Source organism: Caenorhabditis elegans, chromosome III, assembly GCF_000002985.6.
Source record: "Caenorhabditis elegans chromosome III".
In the NCBI taxonomy this organism is placed as follows: domain Eukaryota; kingdom Metazoa; phylum Nematoda; class Chromadorea; order Rhabditida; family Rhabditidae; genus Caenorhabditis; species Caenorhabditis elegans.
The window spans coordinates 6,024,858-6,047,328 of record NC_003281.10 but is presented as its reverse complement, the minus strand read 5'-3'; the positions used below and the strand labels follow the sequence as shown (position 1 = coordinate 6,047,328).

General features: G+C 36.0%; 4 protein-coding genes, 2 non-coding genes and 1 pseudogene across 9 annotated transcripts; 5 read left to right on the top strand and 2 right to left on the bottom strand.

Annotated features, from left to right (window-relative positions):
- Positions 1 to 347: 347 nt before the first annotated feature.
- Positions 348 to 1,714, top strand: tbx-11 (Putative T-box protein 11). The gene is made up of 2 exons (NM_065916.4): positions 348 to 918; positions 1,085 to 1,714. Exons 1-2 carry the CDS (start codon positions 424 to 426, stop codon positions 1,556 to 1,558), a joined length of 969 nt encoding a protein of 322 aa, NP_498317.1. The 5' UTR covers positions 348 to 423; the 3' UTR covers positions 1,559 to 1,714.
- Positions 1,715 to 2,250: 536 nt separating this feature from the next.
- On the bottom strand, positions 2,251 to 6,995 carry F40H6.2 (annotated as a pseudogene). The gene is made up of 10 exons: positions 6,773 to 6,995; positions 6,583 to 6,727; positions 5,884 to 6,298; positions 5,302 to 5,837; positions 4,739 to 5,254; positions 3,765 to 4,319; positions 3,145 to 3,675; positions 2,912 to 3,095; positions 2,542 to 2,620; positions 2,251 to 2,493 (listed from the first exon to the last, which is right to left on the bottom strand). Coding segments are annotated over exons 1-10 (3,427 nt in total).
- Positions 6,996 to 7,858: 863 nt separating this feature from the next.
- On the top strand, positions 7,859 to 14,766 carry ift-139 (Tetratricopeptide repeat protein 21 homolog; the record flags this gene model as incomplete). Of its 2 annotated transcripts, NM_001027822.5 has the most annotated exons (15): positions 7,859 to 8,005; positions 8,285 to 8,499; positions 8,557 to 8,648; positions 8,693 to 8,877; positions 10,369 to 10,758; positions 10,807 to 11,059; positions 11,178 to 11,876; positions 11,931 to 12,169; positions 12,219 to 12,650; positions 12,698 to 12,980; positions 13,025 to 13,106; positions 13,155 to 13,233; positions 13,286 to 13,519; positions 13,847 to 14,382; positions 14,441 to 14,766. In NM_001027822.5, the coding sequence occupies 15 exons, from the start codon at positions 7,896 to 7,898 to the stop codon at positions 14,584 to 14,586; spliced, it is 3,975 nt and encodes a 1,324-aa protein (NP_001022993.2). The 2 variants fall into 2 exon arrangements, with proteins under 2 accessions (NP_001022993.2, NP_001022994.1); NM_001027823.4 differs by lacking the exons at positions 13,847 to 14,382; positions 14,441 to 14,766 and having other exon boundaries at positions 7,896 to 8,005; positions 13,286 to 13,523.
- A 1,601-nt stretch (positions 14,767 to 16,367) lies between these two features.
- On the top strand, positions 16,368 to 16,492 carry ZK328.10. Its single transcript, NR_052353.1, has one exon. It is a non-coding gene; the product is annotated as an Unclassified non-coding RNA ZK328.10 (non-coding RNA).
- A 253-nt stretch (positions 16,493 to 16,745) lies between these two features.
- Positions 16,746 to 18,539, top strand: ZK328.6 (putative F-box protein ZK328.6). Its single transcript, NM_065913.5, has 5 exons — positions 16,746 to 16,991; positions 17,036 to 17,326; positions 17,514 to 17,800; positions 17,848 to 18,187; positions 18,339 to 18,539. Exons 1-5 carry the CDS (start codon positions 16,815 to 16,817, stop codon positions 18,426 to 18,428), a joined length of 1,185 nt encoding a protein of 394 aa, NP_498314.2. The 5' UTR covers positions 16,746 to 16,814; the 3' UTR covers positions 18,429 to 18,539.
- A 199-nt stretch (positions 18,540 to 18,738) lies between these two features.
- 21ur-14137 lies at positions 18,739 to 18,759 on the bottom strand. Its single transcript, NR_052352.1, has one exon.
- Positions 18,760 to 18,796: 37 nt separating this feature from the next.
- Positions 18,797 to 22,371, top strand: tbx-7 (Putative T-box protein 7; the record flags this gene model as incomplete). Of its 2 annotated transcripts, NM_001379739.1 has the most annotated exons (6): positions 18,797 to 18,801; positions 18,985 to 19,027; positions 20,493 to 20,741; positions 21,127 to 21,394; positions 21,444 to 21,590; positions 21,919 to 22,371. In NM_001379739.1, 4 exons carry the CDS (start codon positions 20,578 to 20,580, stop codon positions 22,237 to 22,239), a joined length of 900 nt encoding a protein of 299 aa, NP_001368539.1. The 2 variants fall into 2 exon arrangements, with proteins under 2 accessions (NP_001368539.1, NP_001368540.1); NM_001379738.1 differs by lacking the exon at positions 18,797 to 18,801 and having other exon boundaries at positions 19,005 to 19,027; positions 21,919 to 22,239.
- Positions 22,372 to 22,471: the final 100 nt, after the last annotated feature.

Here is a 22,471-nt window from a genome sequence, read left to right as displayed (position 1 = left end):
CATATTCCGTATCTCTCTTTGTTCTTCTACACTATCTTAACTGCTGTTATTGCTGTTATGTTCAGTGTCTGCCGTCTGTTCTTGTCACCCTAGATTTGCACCGTAAACGAACAAACACCGCGCGATGAAATTACACTTGATTTATTACTGTGTATTACAAGCGTGCTCTTGGGATGATGAACTCACCTATTCCTCGATGCATCTTCAAAAGGACCTTCCGCGCGAGAGGAGAGGTTATCTTCCAAGTATCTGATAAGTGGGAGTGTAGGTTACACCTGCCGGATGACTACGCGTTTTCCCGCCCAACACGTGGCAAGGCGGAGTCTACTAAGAAGGTGATGACGAGCAATTAGTTTCGGTGCCTCAGTCATTCATTCAGTCGCTTTATCTTGTTTGCATACGCTTTCTTACTTTTTTATCCAAATGGATCAACCAATCTCTGTTACTCTCTCTTCAACCACTGATCCTCTCTGGAGGTCTTGCCACGAATATGATAATGAAATGGTGATCACTGTCAACGGTCGCCGTATATTCCCAACTCTCGAGTACACAGTGACAGGACTTGATACTTTTAAGCTATACTCAATGTGCATGCACTTGGATTTGGTGGATGATAAGAAGCTTAGATTCACTGGAGGACAATGGGCTGAATCAGTGTCAACTGAGAAAAAGGACCCACCTCGCAAAGTTTGGCATCACAATGGATCACAAACTGGAAAGGATTGGATGCTCAGAAATGTCAGTTTCGATCAGATTAGAATCACAAATCGGAAGTCAAAGGAAGATGGCAACGCTTCGTATGTTCACTTGCTCACCCAGCACAGATACATTCCAGTTCTCACCATCTACGAAGGAGATCAGCTAGTCCATACCGCTCGTATTCCACACAGCCAATTCATCAGTGTCACTGCGTATCATGTAAGTTCGGGGTTTGAATCGGGCATCAAGAAGTTACCTTTGAAATTTTTCTATAAGCACTTCGGTATAGATTGATCTTGCTATAAGCATTATATGTAGAAAAATGTTGCAAATTTCTATACGAATGTCCAACCTAATATTGTTTCTTATATTTTCAAATTTTCAGAAAGGCGAACTCAACACCTTGAAAACCAATAACAATCCGTATTCAACTGGATCTCGTAAGGATCGTCGTCGTGAACGTCAATCTCCAGTCTATTCAGAAGGTACAAGCTCCGAGAAGAGCATCTCACCACCACCTGCCAAGAAAATCAAGGACATGGCACCAGCCCTCCCTGACTATTCAGTTATTTCAAAACCAAACCTGCTCCAGTCTCTGATTTTCCCCATGATCGCCGAACAGCCAAGCACAAGCCAATCGCCCCCAGCTCCACCAGTGTTTCCATTCAATCCAGACCTCCAAATGCAAATGCTCCAGCCATTTATGCTCCCCCAATTCGGGTTCCCATGTGGATTCCCATCTATCAATCCATTCATGAATCCATTCCTCACTCCATTCACTTCAATGTTCCCAACTCCTACCGTAAGTCCAGACGGTGAAGGTGTAAAACTGGAACCGGAAGCCTTTGTTGAAGTTTAACTTTTGCTGGCACCTACATTTTTTTCCAATTTTTCAAATTTTTCCAAAATCCTTCCTCCGGGTGTATTTTTCCTGTTTTCCCTTCTCATTCCTTGTTATTTTGTTATTTTTTCCTAATTTGAGTCATCTTTGAAATAAAAATTGAGAATCATCAGTTCTTATTATTTTAAACGTTCTGAAATCCAAAACACGTCTCAACGTTGTCTTTTCTGCTGCTATAGGGAAACTACATGGGTCCCGTTCGATGGGCAAACACCATCACGGCATAGTGCACAGTTGAGACAAGCGGAAAGGGAAGGAATGGGGATGAATAGTCCGATTCATGAATAGTACACAAATCAATAATTTTTTATCTTTTAGTCTCTGAAAGCAATTGGCTTCGAATTTTTGTTATGAAAAAAATACTATCGAAAATAAGCCCGTAAAGCTTTTCAATAGGAATGCTTACAATGAGAAGATTCACGAAGAATTTGGTGGCCGCTAGGATATAATGTATATTCACATATTTAATTTTATTTCAACTGTTATGTAGTTTAATATTTTTTAACTTTCAATTACGCAAACTTTTTGATGCATTCAAATTTCCTTAAACTGGCATTTATACGTGTTTTTATGTAATTATTATTTAAGTATCATGTTACAACAAAGTGCGAAGAATAAATATTTATAATACTTTTAAGCAATTTAGTTGATTTTATTGTTGTAAATAATTATAAGCTTCATCACATCTGACAAATGTGACTCTATGATTTGAGTTTTCCGTGACCCAATTGTCTTTACCATCCACCAGCGAGCATTCAAGATTCAGTTCCACCAATCCAGATACAGTATTTCTGCCGGAGACTGCATTACCATCCCATGTCATATAGATGTTATAGGTTGGGGTCCCCTGACAGTACACTGTCATTGTTCTTTTATTTTCAAGAGTTGTCACCCTAGAGATATTTATTTTTTTTACAAAATAACGATTAAATATTACTCACGCTCCATATTGAACATTCATTTCAAAAGTACGGTTCTTGTTAGTGGTACCAAGAGTTACCAAATTCTTGTTGCATTTTCCTGTAAAAACCTAAGTATAATAATAGAGGAAATACAATTATTGGTAGTCATATCGATCACGAACAATATTGTTCTCACAGTTAATATACTTACTTCTAGTAAAAAGGTTTCTGTTAATTATTACTCTTGGAGCAAGTTTGCGGTAAGTTTGAATTTAAATTTTTTTAAAATGTTTTTATTATCACGGCACACCCTCAGTCCTATAAAATTTTAAACCCACATGCATTACTAAACCTTTACATTTTTTTAAAGTTGGGACAAAAAGTCAATACTATTTCATTTGGGTCAAACCTGGTTCAGAGGTGTCAGTGGGTTCTGGTGTACGGGTGGTTGTTGTTGGTGATACATAATCTTTCAGATCTGGTTCATGGAACCCGTTGTCTCTACAATCCGGCGCATATCCCATGATGTTCCCAGTTGCGACAAATCCACCATTGACTAGTAATTCGTAGTCATCTCCGGCGTGCAAATTATACTTTAAACATATTATTTTTGATTGGAGAAGAAAAAACACTGAAACTCACTCCTGTGCCATCTTTATAGAATTCTCGCAGTGGCAACAGGGTGAACCCACATGTGTTGCCAGCCGACTCAAAAACTGTTGCAGCCCTCTCAATTGAAACGTTACGGCCTGCACTGTGTGTTCCAACAAAATAAGCAACTCTAACTCTGTCGAAGTATAAATATAGTGGAGCTGTTGTTCCGCAGAGTGCCACAATACTTGGGTCACTCAAGAAAACACATGCATTTGTTACACCAGCGCCATCATGTTGAATAAAACCTAAACGTGTTGCAACGTGACTTCCTTCTTGTTGATTTTGTAAATAGTATTCAGTCGGGTATATAATGTAAACTGGTGACAATCGGAATCTATTCAACGGTGCAGTAGTCGTTGACACTGTAGACTTTGTAATAGTCGTTGTAGTTGGAAGGAATCCGTAGACGAAATCGTTTTCAGCATCATTGCAATCAACAGTGTACCCCATAATACGGCCATTGAGCGTATAACCTTCATCAAGTAGCGATTGATAATCATCACCAGCTACGGCATTATACTGAAAAATGGATTACAGTGGCTATATCATATGTCGTTCAAAACTGGGCTGTTTTGTTAATGCTTTTAATTTGTTTAAAGTCTACTCACTCCAACTCCCTCTTTGTATAGTTCTCTGATGGGTACAACATTGAGACCACATAAGTTTTCCTGACTAGAGAATGTTGTTCCAATTATTCCAGCCTTAGTAACTGGTCTTCCTGTGTCTCTGGCAACATAATAATAATTGTCGTTCGCATCAAAGTAACTATTGAAAGTTTGAGTAAAATCAGCACAAGTGTCGATCTCTAAGAAATTTCCAGTGATAACGCATACATTAGTTTCGCCTCGGACTTCTGTGTCTGGATCCAAGTTTGAAACTATTTTCAAGGTGTAACCTTGCTGCCCAGCTATTCCACTTTTTGGTCCTACAAGAAAAACTCGTTCTACATAGAATCCAATTCGATTGGGTGGAGTAGATGGAGTGGAAGGAGAAGTCGACTGAGACGGCTTTGTTGGCTCTTCGGGAATCGTGTTTGGCAAGTGTCCATATACAGTACCACCAATCGCATCTCTACAATCGACCGTGTATCCCATGATGTTTCCAGTCTGGTTGTACCCAGCAGCCGTAATTTCTTCATAGTCTTCTCCGGCATGTACATCGTACTAAAAATAGCTAATTAAGAGTTGAGTCTTATGTCTTCGGGAGATTTTTTCTAAATTCATTTTAAAAAGTCAGACATAACCGAATATAAAAGCAACTTCGAAGATCGTTTAATTTTTCGATTTTCAAAAAAATTTTCAAACTTTAGTAATTTGTTAAGAATGCCACTTTACTTGTTTTAATCTTATAATGTTATTTTTTCTGACTGAAGGATAATGAAATTATGAAATTTTTGTAAACATTTTCGGTCGGCATTCACAATTACTGGTGGCAAAACTGAGTGCTTTCAACTTTTTTGATTTTAAATTGAAATATTTTAAACTTGTTCAAAAGTTTTACCATTCATTTTCAGCACTACCAGAACACTTCTAAACAATTCCATCACTAACGCTACTCTAACTTTGAGCGTGAGTTTACTTACTCCAGGCCGCCCGTAAAACTCTCTCATCGGATACAATTTCAGCCCACAGGTGTTCTCCGTACTTTCAAATGCAACACCCACGAGTTCTGTTGATGTTAAATTTCTTCCAAAACTTTGAATTCCCATGAAATACCCTCCATTGTTTTTATTTATGTAAAGGTACAATGGCTTTGTAGCTCCACATTTTTCGACAGTTTCCAGATCTTCGCGGAACACACAGACATTTGTGTCTCTAACGAATGTTACAAGAGGTCTTTTTGGAGTGTTGACCCAATATCCGTTATCCTCATATTCGACTGAACCAGTATTTGGAAAAACTATCTTTACGGTATCCACTTTGAATCCATATCTTCCAGCAACAGTAGTAGTTTCGAATTCGTCGCTGTTCGGCAAGTAACCGTACACAAATTCATCGTTGGCATCTTTACAGTCAATTGTGTATCCCATTATGTTTCCAGTAATGTTATAGCCCTGATCAAGAAGATTTTGATAATCATCACCGGCAACCACGTTGTACTAAAATATATTGTAGATGAAAATTATTAAACATTGAAGGAACTCACCCCTACACCACTTTTGTACAACTCCCTGATTGGCACCAAATTGAGTCCACATACGTTTTTTCACTGGTCTCAAAAGCAACTCCAAGTGGAAGAGATTCAACAGTTCTTCCGAAAGTGTAAAGACTGATAAAAACAAAATTGTCAACAGTGTCGTGATATTGATACAAGTTTCTTGCATGTCCACATCTTGTAATAACGGACGAGTTGGCAAGGAATAAACAGACATTCGTGGAATACAAAGGATTTCGTGGAAAAGAGGATGTATCAAAATATTCAATCCAATAACCTTGAAGCCCTCCTGATGGGTTACTCACAATCTGTACAGGACGCGTGTAGAATCCGACCGTCTTTGTGGGAGTTGAAGCAGTTGAAAGAGAAGATAATGGAGTAGCAGTAGAGAGACCATCTGGAATAGTTACAACCAGTTCTCCATTGGTTGCACTGGCACAGTCGATTGTGTAGCCAAGGACTTTTCTAGTTAGGGAGTACCCGTTGGAAATTAATTCCGTATATTTCTCCCCAGCGACACTTGTGAACTAAAAACAGTAGTCAATATGATGTCGTTCATTGAAAAATTATTACCCCGACTCCATATTTATAGAGCTCACGAATTGGCTCTAGTGGAATTCCACAAGTATTTTCCGAGCTAGTGAATGCGTATCCAATATAAGAATAGATGTAAGTATTAGAAGCATCTTGAATTGAATCCTTGAATCCAATATAAACATGGGTGTCATCAAAGAATTGAAGCATCCGATCGATTTCTCCGCATCTCGATAAAACGGAAGAATTACCATTCAAAAGACAAACATTGGTTGGTTCAATTGGAGATGCACTGACTGGTGGAGTCCATGGAAGATTAACAGCTCCAACTCCTTGAGTTCCATTTTTTGAATTTTTGAGAATTGTCCAGATTGGATTAGTTTGGAAGACGTGCTGAGATGGGGATAATGTGGTTGTGCTTGGCTCAGGGAGTCCATCATCGTAAACAATAATTCTGCAGAAAAAAAGATTTTTGTGAAAAAATTATGGAGAAAACAAAACATTGTTCGTTTTAATAGAATGTATACCGCGTTCACTATTTTACAGTAGTTTCACTTCTGTACCAGCACTGGAAGCAAGAGGTTCTAGGTCTCGTAGCAAATGGCTTTGCCAACTGATTGCGTAATTTTAATCGGTAATATTTTCGAACATATAATACAACACTTCTTTGGACGTATGGGCGCATTTAAGAGTTGCCAGTAGTACTATTACATCAAAAAGTGTAATGAGAAAACTCACGTGTAAATTGGATCATTTTCTGGAACTGTAATAGCTGTGAATGCGTATCCAAGAGTCCTCACAAACTTGTACCGCATGTTTCCATGCTCTCTCAGTTGACACGCATAGAATTGATTTGGATAGTCGCCATTGGTGTATGCAAACACTAAAATGCTCTGGTTTTTGACAAATCTCTAATCTAAAAACTCACAGTCATCTTCTTCGGAGTAATATTCATCATATCTGATCAATCCTTCAATATCTTCATTTACCAAGTACCCAACTTTTCCTAGATTTGCTTGAACTTCAGGTGCATTTAGATCAGTTTCGAATTTAATGCGACCCTTGAAGTCAAAGACACTGTAGACTGGAGTGACATCAAATGGAAGATTCTGACAAGTGTTAGTGCCACATCCCAAGTCTTTGAGAAACATTTCTCGAGTTGGACCCCGAACGGCATTGAATTGGTACGGAACTGGAAGTTTCTTTTGGACAACATGCCTTCCCAAAAAGGTTGTCTCTTTCCCGTAATTTCTGAAACTCACTGTTTTTTACTGCATGCTCCATACTCGAATACTGAGAATTTTTCGTGAAATAAATCGACTTAATTGGTACAGCGTCAGTGTCCGTAAATCGATAAATTGGCTCAAGAATCACATTTTTATATTGATATACTGATTCCTGAAATTATTCGTGAAGGCCTTCCAGAGCATACCCTCTTACCACAGGTAGAAATAAGCATGATAAAATATATATAATGGGCCACATTTTGTGCACCGTGTTCTAACCAGTAAAAGGCAATGAATTTTGATTAGTTTATTGAAACTGATTGAAAGAGGAAGTGATAATTGTGAATTGAATTATTCATGAGATATCAATTGAATGTTAATTTTGATGATCAGACATTATGTACAGGGAGGTGATGTGGTTAGATTGAATGAATAGTTGAACCATGGAGCCAGAGTGTGTACTTTTTGATATATCTGTAACAAAACGGAATACACAAACTTACTAGTTAGAAGAATTATAAATAAATTTTTTTTAAAACTATTCACAATTAGTTAAATTACAATTAGCTCAATATGTTTAGGCAAATGAAAATCCCCAAGTTCACAAAAAAGTTCAGGAAATTGTTGGTAGACTGCTGTATACACCACCTAAAGCCTACCTACAATTACTTTCTCGATCGCGGTGCCACCCTTCCGTCATTTTTCGAACCTCGCGCGCTCCGCTCAGCTTCTCCCGGTTACCATGGCAATCCGCCTCAACACGGCCGATTCTCCATGGCTGTTTTGTCAAAGCAATATTTTTATTGCTGATATCTCAATTTAAAAATGGATTCCGAATCTGACGATAATCCAAATGACCCAGAAGATCGCAAAAAATGGGGACACAAGGATGTGGAGCACTGGAGAGCTGTGTCCAATGTACATTATTATGCGAGGTAAGTGTTTAAATTTTAAAAAAAAATTTCTAAAAATATTGCTTTAAATATTTGTTCTTTTGAAAGAACACCTAATAATACTCGGTAATTTTTTCGAAGTTTTAACCGGCTGAATCTCACATATTATACTATTAGTTAGTTTTCAACTCAATTCTTGAACTTATAAATGTATGGAAAGTGTTAGAAATTGTAAACCATTTTCATTTTTTTATAAACTATTTTTCTTGCCAATTACTAAAGGTTCATACACAATTTCAACTAATTTAAAATTATTTTCAGAGAAGGCTATTTTGGCACAGCAATTCTTGTGTGCGACGGGCGGTTGGCTACCATAAAAGATCCTGCACTTGCAATTCTGAAAGGTGTCTGTCTCACTCTTCTGGGAAAGATTCCAGATGCAATTCGTCATTTGGAAACTTTTGTGACTGATAACGATGTTGCTCTGGGAGCCCTGCATGCGTTGAAATGGGCTCATGCAAGTGCTTTTAACCCAGGTTTTTAAATTCTGAACAATTGAAATACGGAGATTCTAAATAAAATTATTTTCTCAGATAACAAATCTATCGTGGAAATCGAGACAGAAATTTCAACGCGGGCTAGAAATGAGAAGACTCCTTACACTTCGTATGCTACTGCCTCTGAGGTCTTTGCTCATTTATTTTATTGATTGCATTCTGTCCATTTCAGGTACTCTACTTTGCCGGGGAGTACCAAAAATCCAAGCAAATGTTGGATATTGCAAGAAAAAGAGCAACGGAGAAGCATGCTAAACATTATTGTCTATTGGGATGGATTGAATTGGCATTGGGGAAGAAACAGAAATCAACACAAGAACTATTTGAGAAAGCTGGGGGACAGGAGTATCCCGATGGGTAAGGAGAGACTTTTTTGGAGCATCGCTGATGTTTCATTACACTACGAAAAAAAATTTAATTTTCGTTAAGGAGAACCTCAATAAAAAGAAAGTTTAGCGAAAGGAGTGAGATAATTTCATAAACTCGCTAAACTGTGTATCTTCAAACTGGTGTATCTTGAAAAAATACACATCTAGAAAACAAATGTTCAACTAACAAAATGATCAAAAATATTTTTTCTTTCTTTAATACTACTTTTAATTGCACAACACTAATTCGGCAAAGTTACAGACCGTTTTTTGAAAAATCCAATATCAGCCATAAAACTCTTCATATCCTACGCAAAAACTTGAACTTTCGACCAAACATCATCATTTTCAGTGCTCTATCGGGTTTCATCAAAAAAAAATTTCAAAAATAATGTTACTCTCGAAAATCGTCCTCCGCTCCGAAAAATGAAATCGGATGTTTGCCTTTCAGAAAATGACAAAAAATGAAATAGGGGTATTGGGGTCGAGAAATATGTTTTTAGAATGCTGAGAACACGCTATTCGCGAATTTCGTGTTCATTTTAGGTGAATTATCGTCCCAAATGACCTGAATATAAAACATGAACGTATTTTTCATTCTCACGTGGCACTTCTTTCTTGCTTAAAAACAATTGAAAATCTGATCGAATTCTCCCTGTTGAAAAAATGTCACGTGGGAATGAAAAGTAGGTTCATGTTTTAATTTCAGGTCGTTTGGAATGGTTTTTTAATCGAAAATAAACACGAACTTCGTAAATAACGTGTTCTCAGCATTCTAAAAACATATTTTCCGACCCCAATATCCTAATTTCATTTTTTGTCATTTTCCGAAAGCAAACATCCGATTTCATTTTTCGGAGCGGAGGACGATTTTCGAGATTAACATTATTTTTGAAAATATTTTGATGGAACCCGATAGAGCACTGAAAATGATGATGTTTGGTCGAAAGTTCAAGTTTTTGCGTAGGATATGAAGAGTTTTATGGCTGATATTGGATTTTTTCCAAAAAACGGTGTAACTTGGCTAATCATGAAAATATTGAAAATCTTAAAAGTGATAAATTGTAGCAAAATATTTTTCAATTTCTATTCAACAAAATTTTTTCTGAAAATCAATGGATGTTGAGTAATAACTGGTTCAACAAAAACGTTTTCACACAGTTCGGTGTCTTTTGGTTAAATGACTTTGACTCTGTGTAACTCACAAAATTTTTGGTGTTTTGCAATAAAAAGTGATGCAAAAGAAATTAACAAAATTTCTGATTACTACGTTAGTTGAACTTTTTCTTCTAGATTTGTATTTTTCAATATACGTCAGTTTGAAGTTACACAGTTTAGTCATTTTAAAAATAAATTTTTGGTTCGCTGAACATATTTTGCATCATTTTTTTCCTTATAATTATTTTTTGAAAGTTTCACGAACAATAATTTAACAAGTAAAAATTCAAATTAACTGTGTTACTAACTATCGAGTATTCAGAAATATTGGACGATGCAAAATCCTTGAAGGTCATCATTCTGCTCCTGAAATGAAAGTAGCTGCAAATGAACTCGCTATTTCTACCATTCACTTTTTACCAGGACACATTGAAAAAGCAAAAGCATCGATTATGATGAAAGACTGGAGAGGAGTTATGGATTGTATAATGAATGCGGATCAACCAGAAGGAAGTAATCCTTATATTGAAGTACTTCGAACTGTTCATGGAATATGTTATGCTGGGGAAGTATCAATGTTGAAAAGAACACTTCAATTATTATTGAAGAGTTTGGATGAAAATGAAGCAACAAATCATGTGCTGTATGCAAGAATCACTAAACTTCTTGTTTCAATTAGTGGGAGAGATGAGAAAATATTAAGACATGCAAGGTAATCATTTGAAATAAGAAACCCCATTAAGACTTTTTTTAATTCCAGAGACTTTCTGACTCGAGCTCTAAAAATTTCTCGAAAACCTGACTATGTCGCTCTTTCAATGAGAATTGCTTTTGGATTGGGAGGTGCGAAAGAAGTTTCAACTTTGTCACAGGAGCTTGTCGCATTAGATTGTGAAGATTCATATGCAGTATTATCAAGTGTCGTGTCAATGTTAATGATCAGTAGGGTATCTGATGCAAGAGCTCAGTTTGATATTCTACCATCTGCTCATCCAAAACTTTTGGAATCCCCAGTTAGTTTTCGTAGAAACTTGTTAATTTTTTGAATTTGAAATTCCCATCTTATCCACTGACTCTAAAAGAAATCATATATTGATCATTTTTTATGAGTTAAAACGTGTGTCCTTGCAGCTTTATTACCTCATTGCCTCAGTGCTTGCCAAGCAAAGCAAAGATAAATCATTCGAAAACTTCCGTCAACACATTGAAAATTTGGTTGAAATGCTTCGAAATCAGCTTCAATCATTTCCATTCGGCCTGGACTATCTTTCCCTATTCAGCTCAGATCTCTTATATTCCGCTGTTGAGCAATGTTTTGATTTCTACCCTCTTGTACCTATCAAAGCACCGGATGATTGCATGAAGTTGACTGCGAAAACTCTTCAAATGATCTATGACGTGGCACCAGGACTTGCTCATTGTACACTACAACTTGCTAGAAACTCGTACCTCTGCTCAAATACAAATGCAGCAGAGAAATGGATTGAGAAGGTCCTAGACAAGGATGATTCATTGGCAGATGCTCATATTCTGCGAGCTGAATTGATTCTGGATAGAGGTGGAAAGATCACAGATGCTGATGATGCTCTTGTCACTGGATTAAATTTTAATTTCAAACTTCGAGAGACATCCTTGTATCATCTGATAAAATCAAAAACCTTCAAGAAGAGAAATGAGAATGACGAGGCAATCAAGACATTGAAAATGGCATTGCAAATACCTAGAAAGGAGCCGTCGAAAAATTTGTTTCAACCGAAGGAATCAGCGGATACCCATAAAATATCAGTTCAACTGGAGTTGATTGATACTTTGCAGCACATGAAAAGAATTGTAAGTATTGGAAATTTCTCTACATGTAAGCCAAAAATATGCATACTTTTGCAGCAAGAAGCCGAAACCACTATGACTGATGCCCTCGCTGAGTGGGCAGGTCAACCGGAACAAGATCAGCTTGTCATTGCTCAGGCCCAGTTGTACCTGACGAAAGGTCACGTGGAACGAGCTCTGGGCATTTTGAAAAAAATTCAGCCGGGGCAATCGAATTTTCATTTATCACGAATAAAAATGGCGGAAATTTATTTGGAAGAAAAGAAGGATAAGCGAATGTTTGCCGCGTGTTACAGGTTAGGTTTCGCGAACGAAAACGAATTAATACCAATTATTCATTTTCAGAGAACTTCTAAAGGTAGAAGCCACTCCAGGATCATATTCTCTTCTTGGCGATGCATTTATGAAAGTTCAAGAACCAGAAGATGCTATTAATTTTTACGAACAAGCCTTGAAAATGCAATCAAAAGATGTTCAACTCGCTGAAAAAATCGGTGAAGCTTATGTAATGGCTCATCTCTACTCTAAAGCTGTCAACTTCTACGAGTCCTCAATGAACATTTATAAAGACAAGAACATGCGTTTGAAACTTGCAAACTTGTTGCTCAAGCTGAGAAATTTTGAAAAGTGCGAAAAAGTGTTGCGCGCTCCATTTGAGCGAGATCCTGAGCCAGTTGGCACAGAGACTATACAGACTTATATTCAATTTTTGTTGCTTTTAGCAGAATGTCATGAAATGATGGATAATGTTCCTGAAGCGATGAACGATTTTGAGAAGTAAAATTTTAGTTATAGAAAAAGGATTTTAAAAAATCAATTTCCAGAGCCAAATCACTACATAGTCGCATTCAAGATAAAACTCTCACGGCGGCGCTGAAAAAGGAAGGCGCCCGAATTTGTAATCTTCAGGCTGAACTTCTCTACAGACGTCGAGAGTTCTCTCAAGCCGTCGACATTTGCAAACAAGCACTGGCCTACCATGAAACTGACCTTAAAGCTAATTTACTGTTAAGCAAAATATTTAAGGAGGAAAATAAATGGACGTTGGTGTTGCAGCCATGTCAGACTGTGATTCAAGTGGATCCGCATAACGATGAAGCTAACTCAGTGAGTTTGAAATTTAAAAGATGCATAGACTCACTTGAATTCAGATTCTGGCTGATTTCTATTACATAAGAAGTGAAGCTGCGCATGCTTCAACAAGCTACACAACACTTCTTAACACTAATCCTCGTATGATTTTCAACTCTCTGAATTGTTTTCAAAATTATCTGATTCCAGAACATTGGCATGCTCTATCAAGAGTTGTTGAGCTATTCTGTCGAAATGGGGAGCAAAATGCTGCAGAGAAACATTTGGAGTGAGTACTGAAACATTCAAAAATGTTTAGTTTTTAATTTTTAATTTTTCAGTCGTGCCAAAGAAGTTAACCCTAGATGCGTAACAGAATCTGGATACAATGTGTGTCGTGGAAGATTCGAATGGTATACAGGAGATCAAAATGAGGCACTCCGATACTATTCAAGAACAAAGGATAGTGCTGCTGGATGGAGAGAAAAAGCGTTGTATTATATGATTGATATTTGTTTGAACCCAGATAATGAGATAATTATCGATGAGAATAGTGTCGAGAATCCAGAGACAACGTGAGTATTAATACGAGAAAGCTTTTGCAAGTCAAAATTAACGATCTAACCGCTACTTCACACTCAAATTTTTCTCAAAAAGTTTCAACTTAGATCAGAAGTTAGCAAAATTTCTGAAAAAAAGTTATGTCAAAATTGGGTGCAGTCTTGTAAAAATAACAAATGTTTTTTTGGGAAACACCTAGAAGCTAGCGGCAAATGCCAAGTGAGAGAGCTAGCAGGATTGAGTGACTGTTGATCACAACTGCTTTCAAAAAACAAGATATTTTCTAAAGGAATACAAAGAAAACCATTCCTCTTCCAGGAAAATTATCTATCTTGTTTCAGAATTGTGGAAGAAGCTAGTGAACAGCAAAAACTTGCCAAATATTACCTCGATCTACTCGGAAAACTTCCAACCACTGATCGTTTCCTGCTTGCTCAAAATTTTATTCGAATGCATACTACTGACAAATCAGCCATTCAAGCTGCTCTTGATGAATTCAATCGAATGGCATTTAATGCCGATCGTTCACAAGTTACTAATGTTGGAGCAGTTTTCGGAGTTGCAAGAGGTCATGTCCTGCTTAAACAAGTTCAGAAAGCAAAAACTGTGTTGAAGATGGTGAATGGAAGAGTTTGGAATTTTGATGATAGTGATTATTTGGAAAAGTGTTGGCTGATGTTGGCTGATATTTACATTAATCAAAACAAAAATGATCAGGCTGTGACATTTTTGGATTTAGTCTTTAAGTATAACTGTAACTGTTTAAAAGCCTTTGAGCTGTATGGTTATATGCGGGAGAAGGAACAGAAATATGTGGAGGCTTATAAAATGTACGAGAAAGCATTTATGGCTACAAAAGAAAGGAATCCAGGTTTTGGTAAGTTAATTCACTAATCGGGGGATATTCAGAAGTATTTGAGCCATATAATTTTCAGGCTACAAATTGGCGTTCACCTATCTCAAGGCAAAGCGGCTATTTGCTTGCATTGAAACCTGCCAAAAAGTACTTGATCTCAATCCACAGTACCCGAAAATCAAAAAGGAAATTATGGATAAAGCGAAAGCTCTAATCAGAACTTGAAATGTAAATGGGGAATACTTTCATTTGTGATAATAAACAATTTATTTTTAAATTGGAATTTTTTATTGTCACAGGTTGTATAAGAATTATTCAAATTTCAGATCCGTTTTTATAGTTCAAAAATTTCTTCCATTCAAATAAATAGCTTTTGAACTTCATATTTTTCAATTGATTGATAAGACCTTTCTTTGTAAAATCAAAGATTTTTTCTAATAAACAATAATAAAATTTGTCAAGTGTTCTCCAACTCCCACTGAAATACCGGAGGTCAATTGTTTAAAACTTTGTGCTATGACCTAACGAATTTTCAATTTTTTAACTTTTTCACTCTTCTCACTCTGTCTTCTTTAGGTCCTCCTCAAACCTGGTGTCTCTGATCGGGAAGATCTCTGTTTTTGCTCCGAGTATTTCTGCGTCTCCATGATTTCTGTAATCACTAGAAATTGGCAAATCTCAGAGCCACTTGGCTGCTCATCGAGGTAGATCTATTGACTTGTTTCAAAAACTCGGAAACTTGGAAATAGACAATTTTTAGACAGATATTGATCTATATCCCGATGATTTTTTTCTCAAATTATTTATACCAACTATCAATCTGTGCACCAGTTCTAATTTGCGCCGTCCGTTTCTTTTTTTGGTAATTTTCGTTCGAGTGTGTCTGAGCGAGAACCAACTACGTACACTTGTTCGGACACTGTACAACACTTGTTCTTTGCCTGAGCACAATCCCTTGTTTGAATGAACTTATCTGTGCAATAGTTTAGGTTTTTGTTGTAGGGTTTTTATGATTTTTAGGATTTTGTGATAATAGTTTCGATTTTCGTTAGCAATTGTTCACAATAAATTTAAAAATCTTAATTTTTTTGTAAAATGTGTCCTCTTAAAACTCGTTACCTGTTTCAAATATATTACCGAAATTCTAAAAATTCCTACTGAAAATTACTCGGAAAAATTGAAACTCAATTTCCAAAATTAAAACTTATGGAATTTCTCACAATTATTCTCAATTGTCGTATCATTTCGAGTAATTTTTTTTTCATATTTCATGTTTTTAAAATAACTATCAGTGCCAAGTTTTCAAGAAACCCAGGAAAACTATAATTTCGTACATTTTGAAAACTGCCAACATTTTAATCATTTGAGTTAATTCAGCGCCCTATCTTTCAAGTACTGTTCTGTATTGCAGTTTTTGATACTATTTATTTTCTTATCTCTCTCCCCTTGTTAATCAAATCTTGTTCACTTTTTCAAGAAAAAAATGTTCTCTAATCTCGAGCCATCTTTGTATGACGTGGCATTGAATGTGAAGGGGGAAATCGGTTTCGGTAAACAGTGAGCAAAAGATAATGAACACAAAAAGTGACGTGAGCCAATATCAGGAAGAGACTAAAGGCGGATCGTTGTTTGAGTGGATCGGCGATGCATGAGCAAAAAAGTTCTGCGGCTCACATCAGTGTTCGCTTTTATTTAAGAATTTCGATGTGGTTTATCTTTGTGGAATTGCTACTTTCTTAGTTTTCGTTGGCTCTTTCAAATTTTCCACAAGTTATAGGAAAACTTCTGTCTTAGAACCATGTAGTCTACTTTTTCCGCTCAAATCAAATATCTTTCCGTAGTTGACATATAACTGATCAATGATAGATCTTTCAAACAAACACTTGTACCTTTGAAAATCATCCTCCTCTTGGGAAAGTCTCTCTGATATATTTTCAATGTTTCCACTTGTATTTTGGTGCTCTCTTGATTTAGATATGCACTTCTCGTTGCAATCACTGAGCAAACGATGTGTCTTTCTTCTCAATCTGTTTGTTCTGTGCAAAAGATACTTGTCAATGAATTACCACTGATCAGCATGTGGTTATGAGAAGACAACGCCCAGATGATACATCTATATATTGTTAAAACTTTCTAGCTTTTTTAGAATTACCATGTGTGAATGTTTTTCAACTTGGTTCAAACAAAAAATCTCAAAAATAAAAAATATATAAAAAAAATATAAGATTTTGTTATCGGTAAAATGGAAATTTCTCAAAATTCCTTGAATAGAAAATTTTCTACCGTATTGCCGTTATTACCTTAAATATCATATAAACCGTATATGCTACCGTATTTTTTTAATTTCTCATCCCTGCTACTTTAAACGGATGGAAAATTTTCAGCGAACACCGCCACCACCATCAGAATATCCTCGAACCACATTATCAACACGACCTTCAGAAATATCAAAAATGTATACATGTGGCAATCGAAAAGTGATTCCAAATATGCCGGACTTGATCCTTCGCAAAATTTTCGACCAGTACGACTATCCGGTGTTGTGCAAAATGGAGAGAGTCTGCAGGCGATGGACGAATATAATTAACTCGAAGTTTCGAAAGGAAATTCACGAGATCTCTATTGAGAGGGTATGTTTTTTATGTTAAAAATATTAGAAAAATGAGTATTTCAGCTGGGATCAATGTTTCCCCAAGCCCATCAATGTGTTCCTTTCCGCCGTCTTTCGATCAGCTGCCCCTCGGATTCCCATGATTTTTTGGCTGGTGTATTCCGTCGCAGTCGTTTAAGTTTTATGAAAATGACCACAGATATCAACTTTCTCGCTGGAATTGATCAGATCCACGTCTCAAAGGATAATGGCAGACGTTATTTTTCAAATGTCGAAGACTTGTGGCTTCTCATGATTCACCCAGATGACGATGTTACTCAACGATTCCTTGCAATTGAGGGGACACTTTTTAGTGTGAGTACTTTATGTAAGGCTTTGTCCGTCTGCTTTCACAGTTCGAAACTAAAACGTATTCATTCACAAATACCGAACATCAAAATTCAAGACAACAGGCAAGAATAATAAGGAAGACATAAAGACTTTAGGCAAACACCCTAGCTTCTGCAATTATTCCACCTACATTTCAGACATTCTTTTTCAGGAACTCCAACAACTAACACTCCAAGTTCATGTGAATCCACGTTACTACAAGAACGTTGGTGAAATTGTGAAAAGTTTCATTCTTCGTTACCCGAAATCAAACATTAACTTGGAATTACATGCCGAAAAATCGATGCACATTCTCAACCAGATCAGTAACTTACCATCCCTGCCACTCTACAAGATCAAGCTCATTTGTACTGACTTTGATCAACCGCAGCTAAGATTAGATCAGTTGTATGCTGTTATGAGGGAACAGAATATTCAAGCAAAGAATATTACTATGAGGTATGTGTTTTTTTCATGAATAATAATGCAAGAGCCCATAATTTCAGAGATTGGTCTCTCTTCGCCGACGGTACCACTCCTGTCTCCTACAACCCATTGGACACTTTCAGAATATCTTCATGTTCCATCGAAACTGTCGATAATCTTGTTAAAAGTATTCAAATGACAGCTTCTCAAGGAACTCATGTCGATGGTGTTCCACCTACAAAAAAGAAGAAAGTTATCAGAAAAAAGAAGGAAACGGAGGTTGTAACTGAAGAAGGTGTACTTCCTAAGCCTAAGAAAAAGGTTGTCAAGAAAGTTGTTAAGAAGAAGAAACCAATTGCTTTTATCAAAAAACTCGAAGTAGCAGGGCAGTGCACTCTTCATGGACTTACTTTCTTGCAGGTAATGATATGTTTAAATATCTCAAAACTTCGAAACAAACCAGAATTCTGGATTTTCTGTAGAGTCTCACATTTTTCTGCGTGCCAGAAATTATTTTTATCAACCTTTTAAAAAACTTTTTTTACATTAAAAATTAATTTTAAATTTTCAGCAAAAAGCGCACACCGAGCTGGAAAGACGCCTGACAACATTGGTACCTGGATTAGATGTAGATTGTAGTGAAATTTATTATTGCTGGTAGAGATTGTGAACAAAAATTATGGGTATCTAGGATTCATTTATTTGTTTTTGTAATTTTGAATATTATTTTGACTTCAAACTATTACCAGAATAAATATCTTCTGAATAAATCAATGATTAATCATAAAGTTCCAAATATCCCAATTCAGCAGACAAGAAGGTCAGGAAACGGCAAAAAAAAGATTGTGTGTTATCTTTAATCAATCATTATTTTCTGCTGTTTCGCACATCGGAGTGTTAAGATACTATTGTTAGCGGCGGTCTTTCAATCTTTTTGGCGCTTCTAAACAGTTTTATCAATTCTCGATGTATTCGTTTATCCGCACGAACAATTGATAGCAAAGTTATGTTCCGCGCTTTTTAGAGGTTGTGGATCAGTTTTTGATACTTTTGATTGATAGCTCCAGTCCAGGTTTTGGATTATTGTGGTATTTTTGAAAAGTGTTGGGAACTTATTTTGAAAAATGCAAAATTTTAAGATGTTTTTTGAAGTTTCAGTTTAAAAAAAAGTGTTGCCTTTTCAGTGTGGCATGGGAACTTTTCAAAGAAGGTTGAAGTTTATGTATTCATTTCCAGTATGTATTTCCAAATCCTTGTTCTGTAAGTTTTGAATAATGAATATTAGTTTTGACCTAATTGTGCTCAATTGAGCAATTTGAAATGTATTTGGTTAGACAAATGAGTGAAGGTTTCCAATTACACAACTTACTTAACCGGATAATCACAGGGTGCATCTTTCCGTCTTGCCAAACATTCATTAGTGCCCATTATAATGAGATCAGATAATAATCGATGTGCAGTTTTTTTTAGATTTTTGTGTAGTCCACAGAAGGAGCAATGTTTTCCAAAATAAAGAGCAATTAATTTTGAATTTTCATCTTTAATTCAAATGCTTCATAATAATAAAAAGGAACTTTATTGGAGAATTTCCTTTTTTCCCTAAATCCCATACAATCCACTACCACCTTTTCTGTTTTCCTTCTAGTTATCCCAAAAACAAACACAGTGGGTGGTACCCCTGATATGACCGTAAACGGGGAGATTATCCTAAAAATCAGGAGACACCACGTGGATCGAGTTACTCAATTGCGTATGCACTCGAAGTGTGCAACATGACTGTAGTTAGTAGACTGTTGCGTAATTTTGAACGATGGTGTTTGGGGTAAACAGAGAGGAGAGTTCAGGTCAAAAATATGGGTAATACGGGAAGTCCGGGAAATTGAAAACCATATATGAATATTGAAAATTGTCAGAATGAATCACTTACTTTAATTGGTAGCCAATTTTTCCTACTTGAAAATCAAATGGACACTGGTCCAGCAAATCCATTCAAGATAAGTTCAAATGATACTATTTCATAAACTAATTATCTTTATCTGTGAGCCTTCGGATCTACCAAAGTTATACAACTACTGTGAAACACTAACTGACCTACGTAATTATTGCACAATTACAACTAGATATATCTTGTATTCACACACCTCTTATCGAAATAGGCGTCGTGAGAAAACTGACGAGGTGAGAATTTTCAAGGTGTTATCCTTGAGAGAATTATTAGGACGGAAGATTAATAACATGATCCTTGCATGAAAGTTTTAGGACTGTTTCTCGATGATTTCTCTTAAAAAATGGTGTACTTTCAGAAGTTTTCTATTTGAAACTTGCCTGGCAACCGTGAGGTACGCCAACCAAAAAAACAAAAAAAAAACTGCTTTTTCAACTTCAAGTCGACTTTTTCCTGCTTCTTCATTTTCAGAGAACATAAAAAAGAAAATATACATACATTACGCTTCTCTTTTCTTTTCCTCCTTTTCATCTACTAATAATGACTCAAAAACTATAAAAAAATATAGTGAACAGAGAACATTTCTGAACAATAGTTTTATGACCAAAACAGCTGAAATTTCATGTTTGATGCAAGTCCATCTGGGAATATACGTATTTCATTTTTCCTGAAACTCTAAACATTGACTTCTAATAATGATTGGGCAATAAGCGACACGAAACCGTTTACAAACACTTAGTTAAGACCCTCCTACCGTTTCCGTAAAGAACTCCCTTATAGGATGTCCGAAGGCTATGGGCGGAGCCTATTCTCGGAAAAACATTTTCCTCATGACAGACAACTACTTCCACCTTTCACTACAACAATGTCTCTTGGCTCGTTCTTTTCTTTTCCAGCGTCCTCAGCGTTTTTTGACAGAAAAAAAGATGATGGAGTTATCGATAACCCAAATGTTGAGCTGGTAAATAGAAATTTATGGAGCACTTTTTTGGAATGTGGAACCGAAATGATTATCACGAAGAAAGGAAGGTTAGCTTTTGTTTGGTATATTTTGATTTTTTGACCTGACAATATATAATGCTTGAAATTTATTTGAATTTATTTTTGTCAGAAAAATCTCGGCATCTACTATTTTTCTCACTGTTGCAATAAAACATTTTTGAGAGATATACATCGATTGCCTCAAAAACATTTTTTTATGATAGATGTTTTCAATTTAATTTCAACAAACTTCAAAAATTTAAGCTTCCATTATATTTTCTGTCATTAACTGAAAAGTTCAACAAAACAAATTATCTTTAAACTGAAAATTGTGTAATTTTTCAGAACATTTTCACACATTTACAGTGTTTTCAAATAAAAATTCTTTGAAGGGATAAAAAATGCGTATTGATTTTAAAATTGACATTTTCAGAAGAATGTTCCCGCTGGTGAAGCTCAAATTAAGTGGTTTAGACAAAAACAGCAACTACACAATAATAATGGAAATGATATCAGTAGATAAACTTCGTTACAAATTTTGGAATGGAAACTGGATAGTTGCTGGAGTTGGAGAACATCATCCACTTCCGACATGTTTTGTACATCCACAATCACCTAGAAGTGGTGAATGGTGGATGACAGATGGAGTTGACTTCAAAATGGCTAAACTTTCAAATAATCCATTTAATAATGATGGTCATGTAAGTTTCATGATGAAAGAAACAAAAATTATACATCTTAAATGTTCAGATTGTACTCAATTCAATGCACCGTTATAATCCCCGGTTTCACATAGTTCGAGCTGATAGTTCGGGTCAACCAATTCTAGCATCTCTCAAGACATTCTCGTTCAAGGAAACCGAGTTCATCGCAGTGACTGCTTATCAGAACGATGTGGTAAGTTGATCACATTTGATAAAAATGAATCTTATAAGCAGGCATGCAATTGCCTGCCTACCTGCCTCGCGCCTTCTATGTATAAAAATAAAATCTATACAAAAAATGTGTGTTTATTTAAAAGAAACAAAAGGTGGAGCAGCAAATTTTTTTGAAGTGTTTTGAATTTCAGTCAGAAGAACACATTTCTCGGAAATTTGGTAATTTACTAAAATTATGGCTGAGAAGTTTTTCAAAATTTCAAAAACTTCACAAAAACTATTTTGCACTTTTCCATAATTTTTTCTCCTGAAATGTGTCTGCCTGACAATTTGTTTATGTCTTTCAGGTAACGAAATGCAAAATCGATAACAATCCTTTTGCAAAAGGTTTCCGAAACATTGATACAGTAAGAAAACGGAAGATGAACCAAATTATAAGCACTCCTCCTGCATCCGAAGACGAAGAACCAGAAGTTAAAAGAACAAAATCTGAAATAGAAGCTGTTATGTTTTCTGATCCAAAAGTACCACAAATGTCTCTTCAGTTGATTTCTCAGTGGCAGGAAGCACTTTTATCAACAATAGTTCAAATTCCTATCACTAATCAAAAATCTTCTTCGGAGAGAAAAAGTGGATTTGGAGTTGTTGATTTGTTAGGAAGTTCTTGAAATTTTGCTTTTATTTATTCTATTGATCTCAATTCCTATAATTTTCTGTTTTTTTCTAATATTTCTGTGTATTAACGGGTGATAACCACTCAGAATTTCCAATGTTTCAAGCAATACATTTTTTAATGCAAAATTACGATTCTTTCTACAGGATCCACACAATTAAACGATTTCTTATTTGTTAAAATCCAGACACTACAGAGTCAACTACAGTAACCCAAAAGCTTCAGAT